Below are 25,326 nucleotides of genomic sequence, written 5' to 3'. Positions count from 1 at the left end.
ACCAAGCTAGCTAGGATTCTTCCTTAAATAAAAAGAAAAATGTTATATATTTAACAAATCTCGGTTGGTATCTCTTTCATGGCTTTCAATCTATATGGGCCATTCAAGGACCAAGACCAAAACCAAATGATATATTCATGTAGATAAGATTTCTTAAAAAAAATAAAGTAAAATGTATTAAGAATAAGAATAAATATATAATTTTTTAAAAAATAAATTGTGGTTTATTAATTTTATTCAAAAAATAAATAACCAAAAAATAGTATATATTTGATGTGTAATATCAACAGAAGAATCAAAATGTATACTTTTCATGGTATTGGTTAGGTTGGGTATAAAAAAAGATCACTGTAAGTAAATACAAATATTTACCTATAATTTTGTGGATAAAATAGATCAACACTTACTTTAGAAAGTAAACATAGCCAGTAAGTATTTGATTTTTGTGAATAAAAAATAAGATGTCCATTTGCAAATGAGTATTTTTAGTTTTTTAAAGAAGAATGTCAATATACAGTATAAATTATAAATATGGTAAAATTTAATTTAATATTAATTTTTTTTAAAAAAATAAAGGTTAGTTAATCTTTTGTCTTTGCGGATGCATAAGTCTCTAGTAACATGTAATTTTTAAAAAAGTTAAAAATTAATTAGGCAATAATTACATTTTTTTAACACAAGTATACATACATCCAATTGCACATGTGTATATACATGATGGTGATTGCATAGAAAATTATATTTTTAGTCACATTAATAAATAATTAAATCAAATTTTAAATTTTTTTGTACTTTTAAAAATTATAATTAAATATAAGCATATAAAAAGAAAAGAAAAAGTCACAACCATATATATTAAGTGGTAAATGGACATCCCTCAGCATATATATATATATATATATATACCCATTGGTAGGTATTGAATAGTGGATATTAGTTTGGAGATACTTAAATATGGTGGAATATATTGAAATTGAATGGGAATAAGATCATAATTAAAATAGAAACACAATAAATTTGGGAGTGATTCTAAGATGATGAATTTTTACTTGAGTTATCCAAGGGTTTTTAATTTAGTTTAGTAGTATCAGTCATCCTGTGAATGGTATTTTATGATGACTTTAATTATCTAAGATTCAAAATACACATGACGTAGTAATACAATAAAGGGGCTCCATGTGTGCACGAGTAGGACAATCATCATGCCCCAAACATGTGATTTGTCCACTCTATCTAGTAAAAAAAAAAAATCTTCACTTGAGTTATGCATCTTTCATAATAATTATTTTAAAAAATATATCTTAAATTTTTTTTTTTCCAATTTCAGGTTTATTTCGTACATGTATACACATGTACATAACATTGAAAAGTTGGCTTTAGCTGCTGATAAATCATGTCGACTCTTACCAACCCAATGGTCATATGGTAAATGAGCATTCATTTGATTGCCCATAGTGGGTATAAATAAAGAGTTTGTATACACAACGTGTAAATTAAATGTGGAGAAGTTTTACTCAAGTATGAAATTTTAAGCTAATTGTGAAATATATATGTTATATAAATATACTCATCAAATGAATATATTGAAATAGTGGATATTAATTTGGAGGTACTTAAATAAGGTGGAATATATTGAAATTGAATGGGAATAAGATCATAATTAAAATAGAAACACAATAAATTTGGGAGAGATTTTAAGATGATGAATCTTTACTTGAGTTATCCAGAGGCCTTTAATTTGGTTTAGTGGTATCAGTACTCATGCGAATGGTGTTGTATGACGACTTTAATTATCTAAGATTCAAAATGTACATGAAGCAGTGATACAAGAAAAGGCCTCCAGGTGTGCACAAACAGGATAGTCAACTCCAGATGATGCTCATGCCCCCAACACGTGGTTTGTCCATTCTGTCCAATAAAAAAAACTTAAGTTGTGCATCTTTTCATAATAATTATTTTAAAAAATATATCTTAAATTTTTTTTTTATTCAATTTCAGGTTTATTTCGTACATGTATACACGTACAAAACATTGAAAAGCTGGCCTTGACTAATTAAGGCGACCAAGGCCTATGCCTAGGCCCTATATTTCATATTTTTTTTAAAAAAAAATACTCCCTCCATTATTTTTTACTTGTCACATTTACCTAATTCACACCGATTAAGAAAAATTGATTAAAGTTAGTTGGTTACCTTTATTTTATAAAAAAAATCCATTACCTTTCAAAACTACCCCTATTTAAAACCACACTAGTGGAGTATATAATTTAATACTTAGTTGATTGTGATTTATTGAAAATTGTACAAATACATTAAATCAAAGGGTAAATTTGGAAAAAAATTATTTAATGCTGCACAAAATTTCTCATGTGACAAGTATAAAGTACTCCCTCCGTTCTTTTTTATCTGTCGTGGTTGACCGAATCTCACATACCAATAAATTTAGTTATTTCACAAACTTTTTATAAAAAGTTTGTTATCTTTTCAAAATTACCCCTAATTTATATTTCATATTTCTCTCTCATATTTAATTCCAAGAAAAAAATTTAATAGAGTGTTAGGGTAATTTTGGAAAAAAAAAATAATAAATGCTTTTTGATGTTAGAAAATGATAGATAAAAAGGAACATAAGTTTATGACAGATAAAAAAAACTGAGGGAGTAGGTCCAAAATGTGAAAACTAAAAAGGAACGGAGGGAGTAATAAATATTTTTATTTAATATTATCCTATTTTTTATAATTATCATCTAAAAAATTGTAAGGTTTTTTTTTTCAACTATAAAATGTGTAACAAAACCTGGCTTTATATATAAAATAGGGCCTCACAATTCATTCATTCTTAAATTATATTTTATATTTTTACTTGAAAATTTATAATACTTAATTTATTATAATATACAACGCAAATTTTGATGGTTTCACAATTCACATTTTTTATTTTAAGCATTTTTATTTAAATTTTAAATTTATTATCATCAAATAATCCTATCCATATAATTATCTTTTGAAATTTTGCAAATTTGTAGGGCCTCACAATTCATATTTTTTTAAAAAAAATTATATTTAAACTGTCCATGTAATTATAATTTTTAAAAAAATTTTTAATTATTTTTTTAAACTCTAAAACTTATCTTATTTAATTTATTCAATTGATTTATAATAATATTTTTTTATTTTTTTATTATATATTTTTATATTTAATATAAATAATTAAAAAAAATATTTATTATAATTTTGCTTTGGCCCACATTTTCTCTTTGACCGGCTCTCAATTAAGGAGTACTCAAAGTGCATGTATTACACAAACTTAGCAACATTTATTAATGAAAAGTAATTAAGATAATATTCTTGCTCCGGCAAATTTAAGGCGTATGATTTTATTCACTTCGAAAAATAAAAATAAAAAACATGGAAACATAATGAAATTAATCAGACATATTTGGAAACACTATGGAATATATTCTAATAATAATGTAATAAATTCACATTAAAAAAACTAATTAATTCTGGTTGATGAAGTTGGCAAGAGGGAGCGCATGGAGGACGACAGTCTCCACAGTGATACCGGGACCCAAACCATGCAGCACTCCGTAGTCAAGACCTTCTCCGGCGGTGCGCATGCCGTCAGCCATGGATCGCTTCCTCATCTCATCCATGATGAATAAGACACTGGGACTCGACATATTCCCATATTCACTCAACACATGCCGAGTGGCCCCTCATCTTCTCTGGCTTTAGCTCCAGCTTCTCCTCAATCTTATCAAGGATTGCACGCCCACCGGGATGGGTGATGAAGAACAGTGAGTTCCAGTCTGAAATACCCAGTGGCGAGAATGCCTTTATCAGAGTCTTCTCTATGTTGTTGCCAACAGTGCTGGGCACTTGGTTATGCAAATAGAAAGTGAGGCCAACTTCTCTCAAATGACCTCCAATGTACCCTTCACTCTCCGGAAGGATATACTGATCAGTGGACACTATTTCAAAGTAGGGAGTCTCAACCTCTGGGATAGGGTTTGGCTCCCACAACCACCGCAGCAGCGCCATCGGCGAAAATGGCTTGCCCGACTAGGTTGTCGAAGTTCTCCTTGGCCTCATCAGGGCCACGGAAGGAAATGACCGTCAACTCGGCGCATACTATAAGTACACGAGCGTTCTCATTGTTCTCTGCCAGGTCTTTGGCTATTCGTAGCACTGTGCCACCAGCGAAACATCCCTGGCTGTAGAGCATGACACGCTTTGTAGATGGAGAGAGACCAAGGAGCTTGATGATGCGATAGTCAGCTCCGGGCAAGTCGACACCGCCGGTGCTGCAGAAGATGATGTGAGTGATTTCAGAACGTGGACGTCCCCATTCCTCCAGAGCTTTGATGGCTGCCTTCTCTCCCAACTTTGGCACCTCTTCAACCACGATATCATGCCTGGTGTTCAGTGAAGTATGGTCCATGAAGGAGCAGAGGTTGGGGTGCTCCTTCAGCTTCTCTTCATTCAGAAAGAAGTGTCTCTTCCTGATCATAGACTTATCACCTTCACCCATTAATCATTAAGCTTATTAGATACTAATCACACACATACAGACCAAATCTCATGCATGCATGCATGCATGGAAAGATATATAAATGTTTTATCAAATAATGATCATTAATTAGAATATAAATACTTACAGACACGCTTGAGCTTTTCCTTGAGCTCAACCTTGTCCTCACTGTTGGTGACTCTGAAGAAGTAATCAGCAAATGTATCCTGATATACAACATTGGGAGGGTTGGCAGTGCCCAACGCTAGCACGCTGGCAAGACCACCAGCCTTGTTTCCCTTCTCACAATGATCAACTGCAGCACCATTAACGCTCACCATTGTTGATTTTATCTGATGATCACCACTAAATGTGATATCAAGCTTGCAAACCTGACTGGTAATTACCACTGAGGTTCTGGTTAATTTGAAACTCTAACTCAGTGCTGTGGAGATAGCTTCCGCCATTGCACCCTTTATATAGTGCTCATCTCGGTTGTTGTTAGTGTTCTTTATTGACTTTCAGGTCATCATGCCACATCACATGTACATGCATTCTGTTAAAGCCTTTTGAGTCCAGGAATACAAAGAGCCGCCACGCACGTTTTTAGGTTGAAAAAAATATTATATTGCCAAACGTCAAGTTTCTAATTACTACAACAATATTATTCCATGCTACCTTAATTCAAATTGTAATTGCCAATGAAGTTCAAATTAAGCCAATTCTTAAACTATCTTCAATGTTTAAGGCTGCCAATGCCATTACCTATACCTTGCTACCTGCTTATGGATATATATACATGGTAATTATATTTATAGAAACATCAAAACAGACAAAAACATTAATATAAGTACCAAATCGGTGATTAAAAGAATATTAGCAAAGGTTAAAATTAATAAAAAAAATAAATACATTATTAATACTGTTTTATCTAGCTAGTTAACTTATTAAAATCGTCACTCCCTGTGGTATTTCACAAAATTTTATAAAAAATTAGTTATCTTTGCAAAATTACCCCTAATTTATATTAGGGATGTCAACAGGGCGGGGATTTATCGGGGGACACATTCCTCAGCCCCGACCCCGATTTTCTACTTCCATCCCCGACCCCGACCCCGAACCCGAATATGGGGAATTTTTTTTCCCGTCCCTGTCCCCACGGGGATTTTTCGGGTTCGGGGATTCCCCGGCCCCGAATAATAAATTAAAATATTATTATTATTATTATTTAATTTAAATATTATATTGTATAATAATTTTTCTAGAAATCAATGAAAATTTAGCAACTCCACTTGTCATACAAAAAAACACCCTAAAAAGCATTCATCTCATAGATAAAAACAAAGTATTCAATAGTCTTTGTTATCTTCAGCACTATTTTATATCAATCAAAACACAAAATCAATTGAAAATGCAAATAACTTCAATTTACATTCATCATCAAATCAAAATCTAATATATACCATCAAATGCAAATCTCTTCATCAAATGCACTGGTTTTTATTTAATTTTTATTTGAATATTTCATATTTATAACATATAATATATATTTATATATAATATTTAATTTAAATATTTACTATTTCGGGGACGGGGCGGGGCGGGCAGGGTATTCCCCGGCCCCGGCCCCGATCCCCGAAAAAAATTCCCCGACCCCTGCCCTGACGGGGCGGGGAATCGGGTTTCCCGTCGGGGTCGAAGCACATTGACATCCCTAATTTATATCTTCACATTTCTCTTATATTTAATTCTAAGAAAAAAAATTGAATAGAGTGTTAAGAATAATTTAAAAAATAAATAAATATTTTTAAATGTTAGAAAATGATATATAAGAAGGAACATGTACTTGGGATAGATAAAAAAGAATGAAAAGAGTAATATTTTACATTATTAATATAATCAAAGTATATATAGGAAATTGCATGGCTATTTCCCATGTATGCTTAATTTTTTTATTTTTTATTTTTTTATTTTTTTGGTGGGGGTGAAGAGCTCAGAGAGCTAAATTTATTGATAGATAAAAAAATTACAAAATGTTCAACAAGAAACACAGCAAAACAATAATCGGAAAAACAAGAGCTAAAAGAAACCAAATACAAAAGCTAGAACAAGGAAAGAGCTAAAATGAAAAACCAAAGTCAGAAAAGGTCTTCATGATCCACCGAGGTAAGTCACGACCAGACAGAAATAGATTCAATGTGTGATTATTGTTGCTGGCGCCAGTAAGAGCAAAAGCAGGACCATTCCAACGACTAGGAATGAGCGCCAATACAAGATTGCCAGCAACCTGGAGGAGATGAGAGACATTCGAGACATCAAGCGCAGATCGCCAGGCGACAGGGTTGTTGGAGTCCGATAATAGTTGGGCAAGGCCATGATTGCAGTGAAGGATACGTCTCAAAGTCATGTGCCGATCAATGGAGGCTCTAACAGCAATGCTCAAAGCTTTGATCCCAGCAACAACGTAGGACTCAGCCTCAAACCTACAGCAGCCAGCAAGTGTAACAACATGAGAATGGTTTGAAATAAAAAATCCCAGCTTACCAATCTCATTGGTCTCATTCCAAATGTGTGCATAGAAGAGAAAAGGGCCATCAGCTTGTGTGAAATTGTTGAGGAGGAGACGCTGGCCCAGGAGAGAAGAAGATGCCTGCATGAAATCCCGAACATGGGCTACAGTACGAGGAGCAATATTAGTAAAATTAGGATTGATGTTGTTAAAAATGGCATCGCATCTAGCCTTCCCAAGATACCAAATGTTTGCTGCAATAACAGAAATAGTATGAATGGAATAGTTATAATCAGTGATCCAGAGACCAGAGGAAATACTATCAGGAAAGGATAAACTGATCTGAAGGAAGTGATTCAAAGAGATCCAGCTACGAAGAGCATAACCACAATCCAGGAAGAGGTGCTCACTAGTTTCTGAGTCAAGGTTACAGAAAACACAAAGAGATCTGGGGCCCAGATTAATACTGCTCAGAAAGTCAGTAGTAGAGATTCTGCCATGTAACAACAGCCAGATGAAGTGTTTCACACGGGGAGCAGTATGGATCTTCCAAAGTTTATTCCAGCCAGGCCAAGACATGCTCAGATCAGAATTGTGATTGAGGTGATTATAAATAACAGAAGAAATTCTGAGATTGGATAAGTGAGGATGCCAAACCCAAAAGTTATTGCTGCTAAGATCAAAAGCACAAAGATTAGGAATCATAAGACTCAAGTAATTACCAAACATGGAAAGGAGCAACTCATTATTCCAACGACCATCTATATAGAAATCAGCAAGGCAGACCGCATGTAAATCAGCAGAGACATTAAGAAAAGTGGGCTTGTACGCAAGCGGGATATCAAATAACCAAGAATCAAACAGGAACGAGGTTTTAGAGGGGTTGATATTTTTAATCCAGAGGTTCGGTTTTAGGAGGTCTGCAGTCTTACAAATACCCCTGAAGATCCAGGAACATCTGGGAGGGGTAGAATTGGACCAGAAATTAATCTGTCCATACTTAAAACGAGCAATCTCAACCCAGATAATATTATCAGAATTCAGATACTTGGAAACATTCTTGGCCATAAGGGAGAATTTAGCATGAAGAAGATTTCTGTGCCCCAAGCCCCCCTCAGACTTTTTATCAGTGACACAATTCCAATTAACCGCGTGGATGCCCTTTCCATTGCCACATTTGAACCAAAAGAAATCCCTGACCAATTTGGTAATTTCCTGGAGAACCGAATCAGGAACCGGATAAGCTGAAAGGTAGTAAGTTGGAATAGACAGGATGGAAGAGTTTATGAGAATAGATTTGGCAGCAAGTGAGAGCTTGTAAGTTTTCCATCTAGCACACAAGTTGCTGATTTTGTCAATCATAGAATTGAAGGAATGAACACTAAGCGGTTTAGGAGAAACTAGGATACCAAGATATGTTAAAGGGAAGTGCGCCTGAGAAAAGCCAAGGATATTGCAGACACTATTAGCCACTCTATTATTAAACCAGGAAGGGAGATAAACTTGAGATTTGGCATGACTGGGGCATTGGCCAGTTAATCGAGAATAGAGAGACAAACAGAAATTGATATTACGGGCAACAACCCTAGTAGCCCGAGTAATCAGAATAATGTCATATGCAAACAGGAGATGGTTAAAGTTTAAGCGAAGATTGTCATTGAAACCTAGAATCATGCCAAAGGCCATAGCACGATTCAAAATAGCAGAGAAATTTTGGGCGACAAGAATAAACAGATAAGAAGACAGGGGATCTCCCTGACGAATTCCCCGCGAGGAGGAAAACCAGGGGGAGGGGGTCCCGTTAATGAGGATAGAGAAAGAGGAAGAGAGAAGACTGGATCGAATCCAGGAAACCCATTTATCAGGAAATTTCATTTTAGTTAAGGTAGCAAGAATTGCACTCCATCCAATGGTATCATAAGCTTTCTCAATGTCCAGTTTAATAAGCATCCTAGGGGGGCAAATACGATCAAGTTCAAGAGAATGGGCCACTTCTTGGACTGTTATAACACTGTCAAAAGCTCCTCTATCCGAAATGAACCCTGCTTGTTCTCTACTAACTAATGTAGGGAGAACAGTCTTAAGTCTATTCAAGAGGATTTTTGAAATAATTTTATAACAGACATTGCAAAGCGAAATGGGGCAAAAATCCGAGACCAAACGGGGATTCGGTTTCTTAGGAATCAGAGTAATGTAAGTCCTGCCCAAGAGGGGGGAAGATGGGAGGTATAGAAAAAATGTCTAATAGCATCGACAAGACGATCACCGATATCATTCCAGAAAAAACAAAAAAATTCTACATTAAAACCATCAGGGCCTGGAGATTTACCAGAAGAGAGATTAGGAAGAGCCTGATAAATTTCCTCCCTAGTTACCTCACGAATAAGATGCTGCCCAGAATCGGTAGAGATACTAGGAAGATCATCGGGCAGAGCAGTCAAAACATCATTGAGATCAACTAAGCCATTCATGCAAGAGCTAGACCAAAGATTAGTATAAAAATTCATAAAGGCATGCTCAATGCTAGAGTGATCAGAGTAAGTGTTACCCGAGGAGTCCGTAATGAAAGAGATGTAATTATGATGAGCGCGAATACGGGCCGAGCTGTGAAAGAAACTAGTGTTTTTATCTCCGTCGCAAACCGAGAGGAGCTTCACACATTGAGCCCATTTAATGAAGAGTTGGCGTTGAATAGCTGCTAGCTTGGCATACTGGGCAGTAAGATTAGTCTGAGAAACCTCAGAATCATCCATGCATTCTAAATTAAAGATATCAGTTTCGGTATGATTAAGTGCAATTTCAAGAAAATTGATACCATAAGATTTCCACTGCATGAGATTGAACCGGGTACGAGATAATAAGTGCGTAAAAATATGAAGGGGATTACCGTGGGAAGGAGAGTAAGGCGCATTTCTAACCATATCATGGCAGCTGGTAAAATCTAACCAATAATTGTCAAATCTAAAGATGTAGCGCTTTTGAATATTATGCTCAAAGATAGATAAAACGAGAGGAGAATGATCGGAGAAACTGCGGGAAAGATGTTTGAGGGAAAAGTTTTTGAAACGGGAAATCCAATCTAAATTAACGATGCAACGATCCAAACGGGCCCAACGACGATCTAACCCACGTTGGTTGTTACACCAACTAAAAGGAAACCCGAGAAATTTAGATCAAAGAGATTATGAGAGTTTAAAAAATTCCGAAAAAAATTAGCTTTGCGAGAATAGTAATAAAAACTGCCTCCCTTATGCTCACTAGGAAACAAAATAGAGTTGAAATCGCGAACAATAAGCCAAGGGAGACGAAAAGACGAAATTTTTGAAAGCTCCTCCCAAACCACACATTGAGAGGAAAAACGGCAAGAGTTGTAAACAACCGAAACGATAGCATTATTAAAAGAGGAAGAAGAAATTACGAGGTGAAGGACGCGGCGAGAATAGGCGATAGGAGTTACCTGACCAATACCTTTTTTCCAACAAACAAGGATGCCACCAGAGAAGCCTTCAGCAAGAATGGAAGCCCAATCCCAAGACCTGGAGAGTTTAGAACAGAACTTACCGACACGATCTGAGTTAGCTCTAGTCTCTACTAAACAAAAGATGACAAGATTGTTTTGACGAATAAGCCGAGCGATACGAAGTAGGGTATTTCGGGAGGAAAGGCCCCTGCAATTCCAACAGCAAATAGTTTTAGAATTCATCATAAACAAACACTAGAGAAAGGATGACGGAACCCCCTATATAAAAGCAGCAACAAAGAGAAAGAAGTTAGGAGTGACTGGCTTCGTCCACCTCTACCCTTCCCTTTTTCTGGGTCTTAATGTCTAAGAGGGGCCCCTTACGAATTAGAGCAACTCTCCTAGCTTCCTCTTGGTACTGATCTAAGGTCATATGATCATCAGGCTTTTCCTCTTCAGACATATGGTCGTCTGAGTCCTCAGAAGCATCATTATCATCAGCAACCTGGTCACTATCTTCATCTATGGAACCATCAACTAGGGCTTCTAATAACCTGCTCAACAAGTTTTAGGTGATCCTAACCAGGGTTATCAGAGATGAGAGGGGGAATCTGTGTAAGAGAAGATAGGAGAACAGGGGGAGGGGATCGTTGCCGAGGGGCCAACGGTCCACTCCTCAAGGGCGGAGGAATCGAGGGTTGAGTGGAGGCAGGACTAGCTTCCACGAGGGTATGTGAAGTGACTGGGGGGCGTGTGTCAAACGAAACAGTGGGGTCCCAATGCGCATCGGGAGGACGCGAACCAGAGTCCCAAGAGACGTTGGGCAGAGTAACGGGAGGAACAACAGTGTCAGAGTTAGCAGGGGGAACAAAGCCCTCCAAGCACTGGGAGTCGTGCAGAGGGGCATGGGAAATGTGACGCCTCCCACTAGCACCGCCTCTCAACCCGCCACGTGTACTGTGAACAGAGGACCCTCGGATACCGTGGTTCTCATCCCTCGGTGCGGCTGCCGAACCCTCGGCCGCCGTGGGGAAACGAGAGCTACCACCACGGGAACGGGAAAGGCCACGCCGGCGGGAGACGAGCAGCCAAGGTCCGAAGTCCTTCTCCGTCTCAGCAGCCAAAGTCTCCCCGGGAACGAGAACCTCAGTAGCAGTGGTGGGGGGGGGCTAGTAGCACTTGCACCAGCTCCAGCAGCCATGGGATAATGCTCCTGTCTTACCTCCTTTCCTCGTTGAGAACAAGAGGGCTGAGAGACAGTCGCATTCCCGGTTGCCGGGGCACGGGTGCAGTTTCTATAACCATGCCCAATCACCCCACAAGAGTAATAGAAGGTGGGGAGACGCTCATACAGGACAACAATGAATACACGCTGCTGATCGTCTCCAAGCCAGAAACCCTTGCATAGTGGCTTGGATAAATCTAATTCTATACAGACTCTAGCATACTTGGTACGAGTAAGAGAAAGAGTAAGCTCATCGATTTTTAGGAGCTTTCCCAAATGACTGGTAATGGTTTCAAGGGTATCACCACTCCAGAATTCAATGGGAAGGTTGTGGAGTTGGATCCAGATAGCAGCAGTAGTGAGCTTGGTAAAGATTGGTTCAAAGTATGGTCTTCAAGGGGACAATTGAAGTATAATTCCATTGGTGGACCATGGGCCCTCAGAGAGAAGTCACTGCAAGGTAATTTGATTGGAGCACTGGATGAGAAGGAAACCATTTGGTAGATCAGAAATGAGAATATCACTGAGAGATTCCCACTTCTTTAATAGGATTAATTTCACTTGGTCGAACGGCGGAGGCTTCCCACAGAATTTGCCGAAGAGCGAATGCTGGAAGCGAAGACGAGCACGATTCAGAGTATCATTGTCAAGCTTAATGAAGTCCGTTGTGGATTCCTTGAGTTTGTTAAGAACTGAGGGATTGTGAAGGGGAGAAAGCTCCTGAGTTGAAGTAATTTTAGAGGCAATCTGTGCCCAAGTGGGCCGGGAGGGGGGGAGGGGGAGCGTTGAATGGAAGGAGAGGGAGCTTGACCCCCACTTGCCATGGCAAGAGGGGAAGAAGAGGGGAGAGGAGATCAGCAGGAGTTTTCCAGAGGGTGCTCAATGCATCTTGTATTTTACTTAGCTGACAAACACACCAATTCAAACAATTAGTACTTATGTATGCTTAATTTTGAGTACTTCTTGGTTAATGGTAAATAGATAAACCACTTATAGGAGAGCTTTAACCTACCTAGTATTCAATATTTCAAAATATAATGTCATCCATGTGATGACCAAATGATGAATTCAATGTTTGATTAAAGAAAAAAGATCCATTTCTCACCAACTCCCTAAACCAGTCATGGTTAGTAACCTCACATTCTCCAAAGGGTTTTAGCAATTACCTGTTATTTTCTTTAGTTACAAAAATTCCTTGTTCAACAGCATGGTCTTAATTGACGTCACTAAAAGTTTACATTTCATGGATAAAAATACTTAAAAAACATGCTATTTTGGCAGTATAAAATTTTCAAAATCAGTGAATCAAAATTATTTAATTACCCAGTAGACCCCTTCCAATCTTATTTGGAAAAAAACCATGAAAAAAATAAAAAAAGGAAAATGGGAAGAGGAAAAATAAAAAAAGCCACTGTTTTTAATTATTAGGCCCTTCCCAATCTTATTTTTGAAAAAAATCATGAAAAAAAATAAAAAGGAAAATAAGAAGAAAAAAATAAAAAGCCATTGTTTTTTTTTTATAAGGAAAGGTCACAAGCATGAACTTTCGGAGACGTACACGAATAGAAAAACTTAGTCACTGTTGAAAATTGAAAATTCTTTATAGTAATCATGAAGAGAGAAAAGACAATGTTAATTAAATAACAAGAAGTTGTTGAAGATGAGAACAATGACATGAAAAACATAAAAAAATTAATTTTTTTAAGTATTTTTTTAAATATTAAAAGCAATTAGATTAAAAATGGCTTGAGCTTAGATTGAATGAAAATGACAAATGTATTGGTTTTTTTTTTTTTAACAATGACTGTTGGAATTAATTATCTTGCTTGTTTAATTTTTATTTTTTTATATGCTTTTTATTAAAGATGGATAAACCACATTCATTAAAACTAAAACAATACAAAAAAACCTCCACATAACTATTAGTGAAGGGGAACAGCAAACCCTCCAAAAATTAATGGCATGAGCTTAACATGAGGCTTGGAAAATCTTGTGCGAAATAAAACCAAGCTAGCTAGGATTCTTCCTTAAATAAAAAGAAAAATGTTATATATTTAACAAATCTCGGTTGGTATCTCTTTCATGGCTTTCAATCTATATGGGCCATTCAAGGACCAAGACCAAAAACCAAATGATATATTCATGTAGATAAGATTTCTTAAAAAAATAAAGTAAAATGTATTAAGAATAAGAATAAATATATAATTTTTTTAAAAAAATAAATTGTGGTTTATTAATTTTTATTCAAAAAAATAAATAACCAAAAAAAATAGTATATATTTGATGTGTAATATCAACAGAAGAATCAAAATGTATACTTTTCATGGTATTGGTTAGGTTGGGTATAAAAAAAGATCACTGTAAGTAAATACAAAATATTTACCTATAATTTTTGTGGATAAAATAGATCAACACTTACTTTAGAAAGTAAACATAGCCAGTAAGTATTTGATTTTTGTGAATAAAAAATAAGATGTCCATTTGCAAATGAGTATTTTTAGTTTTTTAAAGAAGAATGTCAATATACAGTATAAATTATAAATATGGTAAAAATTTAATTTAATATTAATTTTTTTAAAAAATAAAGGTTAGTTAATCTTTTGTCTTTGCGGATGCATAAGTCTCTAGTAACATGTAATTTTTAAAAAAGTTAAAAATTAATTAGGCAATAATTACATTTTTTTAACACAAGTATACATACATCCAATTGCACATGTGTATATACATGATGGTGATTGCATAGAAAATTATATTTTTAGTCACATTAATAAATAATTAAATCAAATTTTAAATTTTTTTGTACTTTTAAAAATTATAATTAAATATAAGCATATAAAAAGAAAAGAAAAAGTCACAACCATATATATTAAGTGGTAAATGGACATCCCTCAGCATATATATATATATATATATATACCCATTGGTAGGTATTGAATAGTGGATATTAGTTTGGAGATACTTAAATATGGTGGAATATATTGAAATTGAATGGGAATAAGATCATAATTAAAATAGAAACACAATAAATTTGGGAGAGATTTTAAGATGATGAATCTTTACTTGAGTTATCCAGAGGCCTTTAATTTGGTTTAGTGGTATCAGTACTCATGCGAATGGTGTTGTATGACGACTTTAATTATCTAAGATTCAAAATGTACATGAAGCAGTGATACAAGAAAAGGCCTCCAGGTGTGCACAAACAGGATAGTCAACTCCAGATGATGCTCATGCCCCCAACACGTGGTTTGTCCATTCTGTCCAATAAAAAAAACTTAAGTTGTGCATCTTTTCATAATAATTATTTTAAAAAATATATCTTAAATTTTTTTTTTATTCAATTTCGAGGTTTATTTCGTACATGTATACACGCATAAAAACATTGAAAAAGTCGGCCTTGACTAATTAAGGCGACCAAGGCCTATGCCTAGGCCCTATATTTCATATTTTTTTTAAAAAAAAATACTCCCTCCATTATTTTTTACTTGTCACATTTACCTAATTCACACCGATTAAGAAAAATTGATTAAAGTTAGTTGGTTACCTTTATTTTATAAAAAAAATCCATTACCTTTCAAAACTACCCCTATTTAAAACCACACTAGTGGAGTATATAATTTAATACTTAGTTGATTGTGATTTATTGAAAATTGTACAAATACATTAAATCAAAGGGTAAATTTGGAAAAAAATTATTTAATGCTGCACAAAATTTCTCATGTGACAAGTATAAAGTACTCCCTCCGTTCTTTTTTATCTGTCGTGGTTGACCGAATCTCACATACCAATAAATTTAGTTATTTCACAAACTTTTATAAAAAGTTTGTTATCTTTTCAAAATTACCCCTAATTTATATTTCATATTTCTCTCTCATATTTAATTCCAAGAAAAAAATTTAATAGAGTGTTAGGGTAATTTTGGAAAAAAAAAATAATAAATGCTTTTTGATGTTAGAAAATGATAGATAAAAAGGAACATAAGTTTATGACAGATAAAAAAAACTGAGGGAGTAGGTCCAAAATGTGAAAACTAAAAAGGAACGGAGGGAGTAATAAATATTTTTATTTAATATTATCCTATTTTTTATAATTATCATCTAAAAAATTGTAAGGTTTTTTTTTTCAACTATAAAATGTGTAACAAAACCTGGCTTTATATATAAAATAGGGCCTCACAATTCATTCATTCTTAAATTATATTTTATATTTTTACTTGAAAATTTATAATACTTAATTTATTATAATATACAACGCAAATTTTGATGGTTTCACAATTCACATTTTTTATTTTAAGCATTTTTATTTAAATTTTAAATTTATTATCATCAAATAATCCTATCCATATAATTATCTTTTGAAATTTTGCAAATTTGTAGGGCCTCACAATTCATATTTTTTTTTAAAAAAAAATTATATTTAAACTGTCCATGTAATTATAATTTTAAAAAATTTTAATTATTTTTTAAACTCTAAAACTTATCTTATTTAATTTATTCAATTGATTTATAATAATATTTTTTATTTTTATTATATATTTTATATTTAATATAAATAATTAAAAAATATTTATTATAATTTTGCTTGGCCCACATTTTCTCTTTGACCGGCTCTCAATTAAGGAGTACTCAAAGTGCATGTATTACACAAACTTAGCAACATTTATTAATGAAAAGTAATTAAGATAATATTCTTGCTCCGGCAAATTTAAGGCGTATGATTTTATTCACTTCGAAAAATAAAAATAAAAAACATGGAAACATAATGAAATTAATCAGACATATTTGGAAACACTATGGAATATATTCTAATAATAATGTAATAAATTCACATTAAAAAAAAACTAATTAATTCTGGTTGATGAAGTTGGCAAGAGGGAGCGCATGGAGGACGACAGTCTCCACAGTGATACCGGGACCCAAACCATGCAGCACTCCGTAGTCAAGACCTTCTCCGGCGGTGCGCATGCCGTCAGCCATGGATCGCTTCCTCATCTCATCCATGATGAATAAGACACTGGGACTCGACATATTCCCATATTCACTCAACACATGCCGAGTGGCCCTCATCTTCTCTGGCTTTAGCTCCAGCTTCTCCTCAATCTTATCAAGGATTGCACGCCCACCGGGATGGGTGATGAAGAACAGTGAGTTCCAGTCTGAAATACCCAGTGGCGAGAATGCCTTTATCAGAGTCTTCTCTATGTTGTTGCCAACAGTGCTGGGCACTTGGTTATGCAAATAGAAAGTGAGGCCAACTTCTCTCAAATGACCTCCAATGTACCCTTCACTCTCCGGAAGGATATACTGATCAGTGGACACTATTTCAAAGTAGGGAGTCTCAACCTCTGGGATAGGTTTGGCTCCCACAACCACCGCAGCAGCGCCATCGGCGAAAATGGCTTGCCCGACTAGGTTGTCGAAGTTCTCCTTGGCCTCATCAGGGCCACGGAAGGAAATGACCGTCAACTCGGCGCATACTATAAGTACACGAGCGTTCTCATTGTTCTCTGCCAGGTCTTTGGCTATTCGTAGCACTGTGCCACCAGCGAAACATCCCTGGCTGTAGAGCATGACACGCTTTGTAGATGGAGAGAGACCAAGGAGCTTGATGATGCGATAGTCAGCTCCGGGCAAGTCGACACCGCCGGTGCTGCAGAAGATGATGTGAGTGATTTCAGAACGTGGACGTCCCCATTCCTCCAGAGCTTTGATGGCTGCCTTCTCTCCCAACTTTGGCACCTCTTCAACCACGATATCATGCCTGGTGTTCAGTGAAGTATGGTCCATGAAGGAGCAGAGGTTGGGGTGCTCCTTCAGCTTCTCTTCATTCAGAAAGAAGTGTCTCTTCCTGATCATAGACTTATCACCTTCACCCATTAATCATTAAGCTTATTAGATACTAATCACACACATACAGACCAAATCTCATGCATGCATGCATGCATGGAAAGATATATAAATGTTTTATCAAATAATGATCATTAATTAGAATATAAATACTTACAGACACGCTTGAGCTTTTCCTTGAGCTCAACCTTGTCCTCACTGTTGGTGACTCTGAAGAAGTAATCAGCAAATGTATCCTGATATACAACATTGGGAGGGTTGGCAGTGCCCAACGCTAGCACGCTGGCAAGACCACCAGCCTTGTTTCCCTTCTCACAATGATCAACTGCAGCACCATTAACGCTCACCATTGTTGATTTTATCTGATGATCACCACTAAATGTGATATCAAGCTTGCAAACCTGACTGGTAATTACCACTGAGGTTCTGGTTAATTTGAAACTCTAACTCAGTGCTGTGGAGATAGCTTCCGCCATTGCACCCTTTATATAGTGCTCATCTCGGTTGTTGTTAGTGTTCTTTATTGACTTTCAGGTCATCATGCCATGCCACATCACATGTGCATGCATTCTGTTAAAGCCTTTTGAGGCCAAGAATACAAATTAAAGAGCCGCCTCCCACGTTTTTAGGTTGAAAAAAATATTTTATATATAGCCGTACGTCAAGATTCTATTTACTAAAACATTATTTCATACTACATTAATTCAACTTGTAATTGCCTATAAAGTTCAAATTAAGCCAATTCTTAAACTATCTTTAATGTTTAAGGCTGTCATTACCTATATCTTGCTACCTGCTTATGAATATACACGGTAATTAAATTTATAGAAACATCTCAAAAGAGACAAAACATTAATATAAGTACTAAATTGGAGATTGAAAAATTTAGCAAGGGTTAAAACTAATAATAACAATTACATTATAAAAACTGTTTAAGCTATTTAACTTACTAAAATTGTCACGTACGTGACTATTTTTATAATATTTAAAATTTTTAATATAATCAAATTATATATAGGAAATTGCACGGCTATTTCCCATAATTCTTTTGAGTTTTTCTTGATTAATGGTAAATAGATATAAACCACTTATAGGTGGGCCTTAACCTACCTAGTATTCAATATTTCAAAACATAATGTCATCCATGTGATGGCCAAATGATGAATATATTCAATGTTTGATTAAAGAAAAAAGATCCATTTCTCACCAACTCCCCAAGCCGGTCATGGTTAGTAACCTCACATTCTACAAAGGTTTATAGCAATTACCTGTTATTTTCTTTAGTAACAAAAATTCCTTGTTCAACAGCATGGTCTTAATTGATGTCACTAAAAGTTTTCATTTCATGGATAAAAAGGCTCACCATTAATTATAACCAATATTGTCAGACCCGGACCAGCCTGGGTATACCCCATTGACCCGGGTATTAAAAAACCAGGTGTTAACCCGGTGACCCGGGCGGTTCAACCGGGAACCGGTTGACCCGGCCCGGTCAATCGGGTCACAATGTTTAATTTTTTTTTACAATATTTAATAATTTATTATTATTTTCTCATTAAAAACCACAAAATCGTATATATTTATTAATATTAATTTATAATTTATAATCAATAAATAGAATTACATTATATATATGTATATACCAACAAAAAAATTAACATTTAAAAAAATAAAAATATATTAATGTATTATGTAAATACTTTCTAAAAAAATTTAATTTATTAAGAAAATAAAATAATAAATGAGTGTAATTTTATTATAAAAAAATATAAAATTAAAAGTATTCTAATTAAATAAAAAAAATATAAGAAAATTTAAAAACAAAAATAAAAAAACTCAATTGAGATATAATAATTAGTGAATTAAATTTCTTATTTATTTTTAACAAAAATCAACCAATAAACAAATAAATAAATAAATAACACCGAGAGAAGTTCGATAATTATATATTAATATATTAAATTTGTAAATATTTAAAAAAATGTAAAAAAATAAATGACAAAAATTAGAAAAACTCTACTGTATATAAGGTCATTTATCAATTTAAATATCAAATTTGAGTAGGTTTTTATAATATAATTATGGATTTAATATTATATTTGCTTATTATTAATTATTATAATATTTTTTTATATTTAATTATTGACCCCGGTTCAACCCCGGTTCGACCCGGTTGAACCCATTGACCCCTGACCCCTGGGCTTAGCCGGGTCATTACCCGGACCGGGTCTGACAACCTTGATTATAACTACTTAATTAAGAAAACATGCTATTTTGGCTGTATAAAATTTTCAAAATCAGTGAATCAAAATTATTTAATTACCCAATAGACCCCTTCCAATCTTATTTTGAAAAACCATGATTAAAATAAAAGGAAAATGGGAAGAGGAAAATAAAAAACCACTGTTTTTTTATTAGGCAAGGTCACAAGCATTAACCTTCGAAATAGAAAAACTTAATAACTGTTGAAAATTTTTTATAGGTAATTTTGAGTATAAAAAAGAGTCAACAGACAATGTTGAATAACAAAAGAAGTTGTTGAAGATGAGAACAATGACATACAAACATAAAAAATAATTTATAAATATTTTTTAAATAGTCGATTCAAAGAAAATGGCTTGAGTTTGAATCGATTGGATTGAATGAAAACGACGCATGTATTGGGTTTTCTTTAACAATGACTGTTGGAACTAATTATCTTGCTTGTTTAATTTTGTTTTTATATGCTTTTAAATTTTAATCATGTGATATTTTGCGCACGGATGCATGCATCTTGTAATCAAATTGATCACTTAAATAAAGACAAAAAAGGAAATTAATGGCATGAGCTTGAAATGAGCCTTGGAAAATCCATGTACGGAGTAAACCTAGCTATAACCAGGATTCTTCCTTAAATAAAAAAGAAAAATGTTATATATTTGACAAATCTCGGTAGGTATCTCTTTCATGGTTTTCAATCTATATGGTCCATTCATGGACCAAGAATAAAACCAAATGATATATTCATATAGATAATACGATTTCTTAAAAAAAAAGAGTAATATGTATTAAGAATAAGAATATATATATATATATATATTGTCAATAAACTATGGTTTATTAATTTTATTTTAAAAAAGAAATAATAAACAAATAAATAGTATATATTTGATGTCAAATATTAACAAAAGATGTATATTTTTCATGCTATTGGTTAGATTGGATGATGCGGATGCTATTACTGGGGACAATCTCACTAATATAAGGAGAAGTGGTCGTCAAAATCAAGGCATCAGTGGTGACAAATATAAAGATTTTGTGATGAATTGAGAAGCAGGAAGGAGATATTGATTAGTAATTAAAGGTTGATTAGTAGTAATACAAATTGTAATTTCTGGAAACCAAGTTGTTTAGAGGAGGGGATGCCTTAGTGGCGAGTTTGTTGTGAATTGGTTACAAATCATGATTGTTAAGATTCCCTATATAAGCAGGGATACAATGAATGAGAAATCAAGAAAGATTTGCCCTATTTTCCTATCCTTCTCCTTCCTCTCTTCCCTCTCTCTCTCATCTTCTTTTCTCAGCTGGTTCTTCCCCTTAATCTGCAGGAATTTGGTGATCCTGCATCACTGGGCATACAAAAAGATTCACAATGGGTAAATACATACCTATAATTTTGTGAAAAAATCGACGAGCACTGTCTTCATAGAGTAAGCATACATAGCTAGTAAGTTCTTGATTTTGTGAATAAAAAAAGGATGCCCATGGGTAAATAAGTATTTTTGGTTTTTAAAAATTCATCAACATATACAGTATAAATTATAAATTTGGTGAAATTTAATTTTATATTAAAATTTTTAAAAATTAAAGGTTAGTTAATTTTTTTTGTCTTTGCGGATGCATAAGCATCTAATAACATGCAATTTTTAAAAAGGTTAAAAATTAATTAGGTAATAATTATTTTTTTTTAACACAAGTATATATACAATTGCACATGCGTATATACTTGATGGTGATTGCATAGAAATTTATATATTTATAGTCACATTAATAAATAATTAAATTAAAAGTTTGTATACTCAAGTAAGATGACTTACGTGCGAGCTTGACCCACTCAAATCTAGTATTGGTTATTCGGCTAAGAATGTTGTATATTGTGAAATATATATATATATATATATTATATAAATATATTCATCAAACAAAATATGAATTTTATTAATTTTGGGGCGTTAAATAGTGGATATTAGTGTTTAGGTACTTAAAAAAGATGGTGGAATATATTGAACTTGAATGGTAATAAGATCATAATTAAAATAAAAACAATAAATTTGGGAGAGATTTTAAGATAATGAATCTTTACTTGAGTTACTCAAAGACTTTAAATTTGGTTTAGTGGTATTATGAGTTTCACTGTGAATGGTGTTTTATATATGATGACTTTAATTATCTAAGATTCAAAATGCGTATGACACAATAATACAAAAAAAAGACTTAAAAAGTGTGCACGAACAGGACAATCAACTCCAGATGATGCTTATACCCGGTCCTAAATTTGTAATTTGTCCATTTTGTCCGATAAAAAAAAATTTACTTTAGTTATGCATCTTTTCATAATAATGTTTTTAGAAAAATATATCTTAATTATTTTTTTTTCCAATTTCAAGTTTATTTCGTACATGTATACATACTTACAAAGTATTGAAAGCTGACCATAACTAATTAAGGAATACTCAAAGTGCATGTATTACATAAACTTAGCACAACACTTATTAATTATTAATGAAAAGTAACTAAGATAATTAATCTTGCTCAGGCAAACTCAAGGCATATGATTTTATTCACTTTAAAAATTAAAAATAAAAAAAAAAACATTGAAACATAATGAAATTAATGAAATTAATCAGACATATTTGGAAACACTATGGAATATATTCTAATAATAATGTAATAAATTCACATTAAAAAAAAAACTAATTAATTCTGGTTGATGAAGTTGGCAAGAGGGAGCGCATGGAGGACGACAGTCTCCACAGTGATACCGGGACCCAAACCATGCAGCACTCCGTAGTCAAGACCTTCTCCGGCGGTGCGCAGGCTGTCAGCCATGGATCGCTTCCTCATTTCATCCATGATGAATAAGACACTGGGACTTGACATATTACCATATTCACTCAACACATGCCGAGTGGCCCTCATCTTCTCCGGCTTTAGCTCCAGTTTCTCCTCAATCTTATCAAGGATTGCACGCCCACCGGGATGGGTGATGAAGAACAGTGAGTTCCAGTCTGAAATACCCAGTGGCGAGAATGCCTTTATCAGAGTCTTCTCTATGTTGTTGCCAACAGTGCTGGGCACTTGGTTATGCAAATAGAAAGTGAGGCCAACTTCTCTCAAATGACCTCCAATGTACCCTTCACTCTCCGGAAGGATATACTGATCAGTGGACACTATTTCAAAGTAGGGAGTCTCAACCTCTGGGATAGGTTTGGCTCCCACAACCACCGCAGCAGCACCATCGGCAAAAATGGCTTGCCCGACTAGGTTGTCGAAGTTCTCCTTAGCCTCATCAGGGCCACGGAAGGAGATGACCGTCAACTCGGCGCATACTATAAGTACACGAGAGTTCTCATTGTTCTCGGCCAGGTCTTTGGCTATTCGTAGCACTGTGCCACCAGCGAAACATCCCTGGCTGTAGAGCATGACACGCTTTGTAGATGGAGAGAGACCAAGGAGCTTGATGATGCGATAGTCAGCTCCGGGCAAGTCGACACCGCCGGTGCTGCAGAAGATGATGTGAGTGATTTCAGAACGTGGACGTCCCCATTCCTCCAGAGCTTTGATGGCTGCCTTCTCTCCCAGCTTTGGCACCTCTTCAACCACTATATCATGCCTGGTGTTCAGTGAAGCATGGTCCATGAAGGCGCAGAGGTTGGGGTGCTCCTTTAGCTTCTCTTCATTCAGGTAGAAGTGTCTCTTCCTGATCATAGACTTATCACCTTCATCCATTAATTATTAATTTTATTAGATACTAATCACACATGCAGACCACATCACATGCATGCATGCATGGAAAGATATATAAATGTTTTATCAAATAATGATCATTAATTAGAATATAAATACTTACAGACACGCTTGAGCTTTTCCTTGAGCTCAACCTTGTCCTCACTGTTGGTGACTCTGAAGAAGTAATCAGCAAATGTATCCTGATATACAACATTGGGAGGGTTGGCAGTGCCCAACGCTAGCACGCTGGCAAGACCACCAGCCTTGTTTCCCTTCTCACAATGATCAACTGCAGCACCATTAACGCTCACCATTGTTGATTTTATCTGATGATCACCACTAAATGTGATATCAAGCTTGCAAACCTGACTGGTAATTACCACTGAGGTTCTGGTTTAAAACTCTAACTCAGTGCTGTGGAGATAGCTTCCGCCATTGCACCCTTTATATAGTGCTCATCTCGGTTGTTGTTAGTGTTCATTATTGACTTTCAGGTCATCATGCCACATCACATGTACATGCATTCTGTTAAAGCCTTTTGAGGCCAAGAATACAAAGAGCCGCCACGCACGTTTTTAGGCTGAAAAAAATATTATATTGCCGTACGTCAAGTTTCTATTTACTACAACAATATTATTCCGTGCTACCTTAATTCAACTTGTAATTGCCAATGAAGTTCAAATTAAGCCAATTCTTAAACTATCTTTAATATGTTTGAGGCTGCCATTACCTATATCTTGCTACCTGCTTATGAATATACATGGTAATTATATTTATAGAAACATATCAAAACAGACAAAAGCATTAATATTGGTACTAAATCGGTGACCAAATGATGACCAAATGTTGAATTCAATGTTTGAGTAAAGCAAAAACAAGGCCCATTTCCGACCAACTCCCCAAATCACTATTAATCATGGTTAGTAACCTCATGTTCTCCAAAGGATTTATAGCAACCACCCGTTATTTTCTTTGTTTATAAAATTCCTTGTTCAACAGCATGGTCTTAATTGATGTCACTAAGTTTATATTTCATCAAAATTAAAAAGAGTTCACCATTATAACCACTTAAAAAAACATGCTATTTTTGTTGGATAAAATTTGCAAAATAAGTGAATCAAAATTATTTACTCAATAGGCCCTTCCCAATCTTATTTTGAAAAACCATGAAAATAATAAAAGGAAAATAAGAAAAAAAAAATAAAAAGCCATTGTTTTTTTTTTTATTAGGAAAGGTCACAAGCATGAACTTTCGGAGACGTACACGAATAGAAAAGCTTAGTCACTGTTGAAAATTGAAAATTCTTTATAGTTAATCATGAAGAGAGAAAAGATAATGTTAATTAGATAACAACAGAAGATGTTGAAGATGAGAACAATGACATGAAAATATAAAAAATAATTTTTTAGGTATTTTTTAAATATTAAAGCAATTAGATTCAAAGAAAATGGCTTGAGCTTAGATTGAATGAAAACGACAGATGTATTGTTTTTTTTTTAAATTGGAACATATATCTTGCTTGTTTAATTTTGTTTTTATATGCTTTTATTTTTTATTTTTTTTGGAAAAGTTCGATAAGCCACATTCATTAAAACTAAAACAGTACATAAAACTTTCACATAACTATTAGTGAAAAATAACAGCAAATCACTAGATGTGATACAACAAAACTAAAAAAATAAAAAAGACCAATAATCAATCTAAGGAAGCAGAACTCCCTGCACTCCCTCCAAGACATAAAAAGGAAATTAATGGCATGAGCTTAACATGAGCTTTGGAAAATCTTGT

The 25,326-nt window shown here is 34.4% G+C and overlaps 3 protein-coding genes across 3 annotated transcripts; all 3 read right to left on the bottom strand.

Annotated features, from left to right (window-relative positions):
* Window positions 1-3,499: 3,499 nt before the first annotated feature.
* On the bottom strand, window positions 3,500-4,939 carry LOC120280444 (chalcone synthase-like). The gene is given in 4 exon segments (XM_039287287.1): window positions 3,500-3,715; window positions 3,717-4,007; window positions 4,009-4,523; window positions 4,661-4,939. Coding segments are annotated over 4 exon segments (1,215 nt in total). The 5' UTR covers window positions 4,854-4,939.
* An 11,523-nt stretch (window positions 4,940-16,462) lies between these two features.
* LOC120280501 (chalcone synthase-like) lies at window positions 16,463-17,984 on the bottom strand. The gene is made up of 2 exons (XM_039287360.1): window positions 17,707-17,984; window positions 16,463-17,569 (listed from the first exon to the last, which is right to left on the bottom strand). The coding sequence occupies exons 1-2, from the start codon at window positions 17,897-17,899 to the stop codon at window positions 16,548-16,550; spliced, it is 1,215 nt and encodes a 404-aa protein (XP_039143294.1). The 5' UTR covers window positions 17,900-17,984; the 3' UTR covers window positions 16,463-16,547.
* Window positions 17,985-22,505: 4,521 nt separating this feature from the next.
* Window positions 22,506-23,933, bottom strand: LOC120280442 (chalcone synthase-like). Its single transcript, XM_039287286.1, has 2 exons — window positions 23,659-23,933; window positions 22,506-23,527 (listed from the first exon to the last, which is right to left on the bottom strand). The coding sequence occupies exons 1-2, from the start codon at window positions 23,849-23,851 to the stop codon at window positions 22,506-22,508; spliced, it is 1,215 nt and encodes a 404-aa protein (XP_039143220.1). The 5' UTR covers window positions 23,852-23,933.
* Between the last annotated feature and the right edge of the window lie 1,393 nt (window positions 23,934-25,326).

This window comes from Dioscorea cayenensis, chromosome 17 (assembly GCF_009730915.1).
Source record: "Dioscorea cayenensis subsp. rotundata cultivar TDr96_F1 chromosome 17, TDr96_F1_v2_PseudoChromosome.rev07_lg8_w22 25.fasta, whole genome shotgun sequence".
NCBI lineage: Eukaryota > Viridiplantae > Streptophyta > Magnoliopsida > Dioscoreales > Dioscoreaceae > Dioscorea > Dioscorea cayenensis.
This window is presented reverse-complemented; position numbering and strand designations above follow the sequence as displayed.

Coding starts and splice junctions, on each gene's coding strand:
- LOC120280442 (XM_039287286.1), bottom strand. CDS start 23,851: ATGGTGAGCGTTAATGGTGCTGCAGTTGATCATTGTGAGAAGGGAAAC. Junction 23,528..23,658: donor GGAAAAGCTCAAGCGTGTCT/GTAAGTATTTAT, acceptor TAATGGATGAAG/GTGATAAGTCTATGATCAGG.
- LOC120280501 (XM_039287360.1), bottom strand. CDS start 17,899: ATGGTGAGCGTTAATGGTGCTGCAGTTGATCATTGTGAGAAGGGAAAC. Junction 17,570..17,706: donor GGAAAAGCTCAAGCGTGTCT/GTAAGTATTTAT, acceptor TAATGGGTGAAG/GTGATAAGTCTATGATCAGG.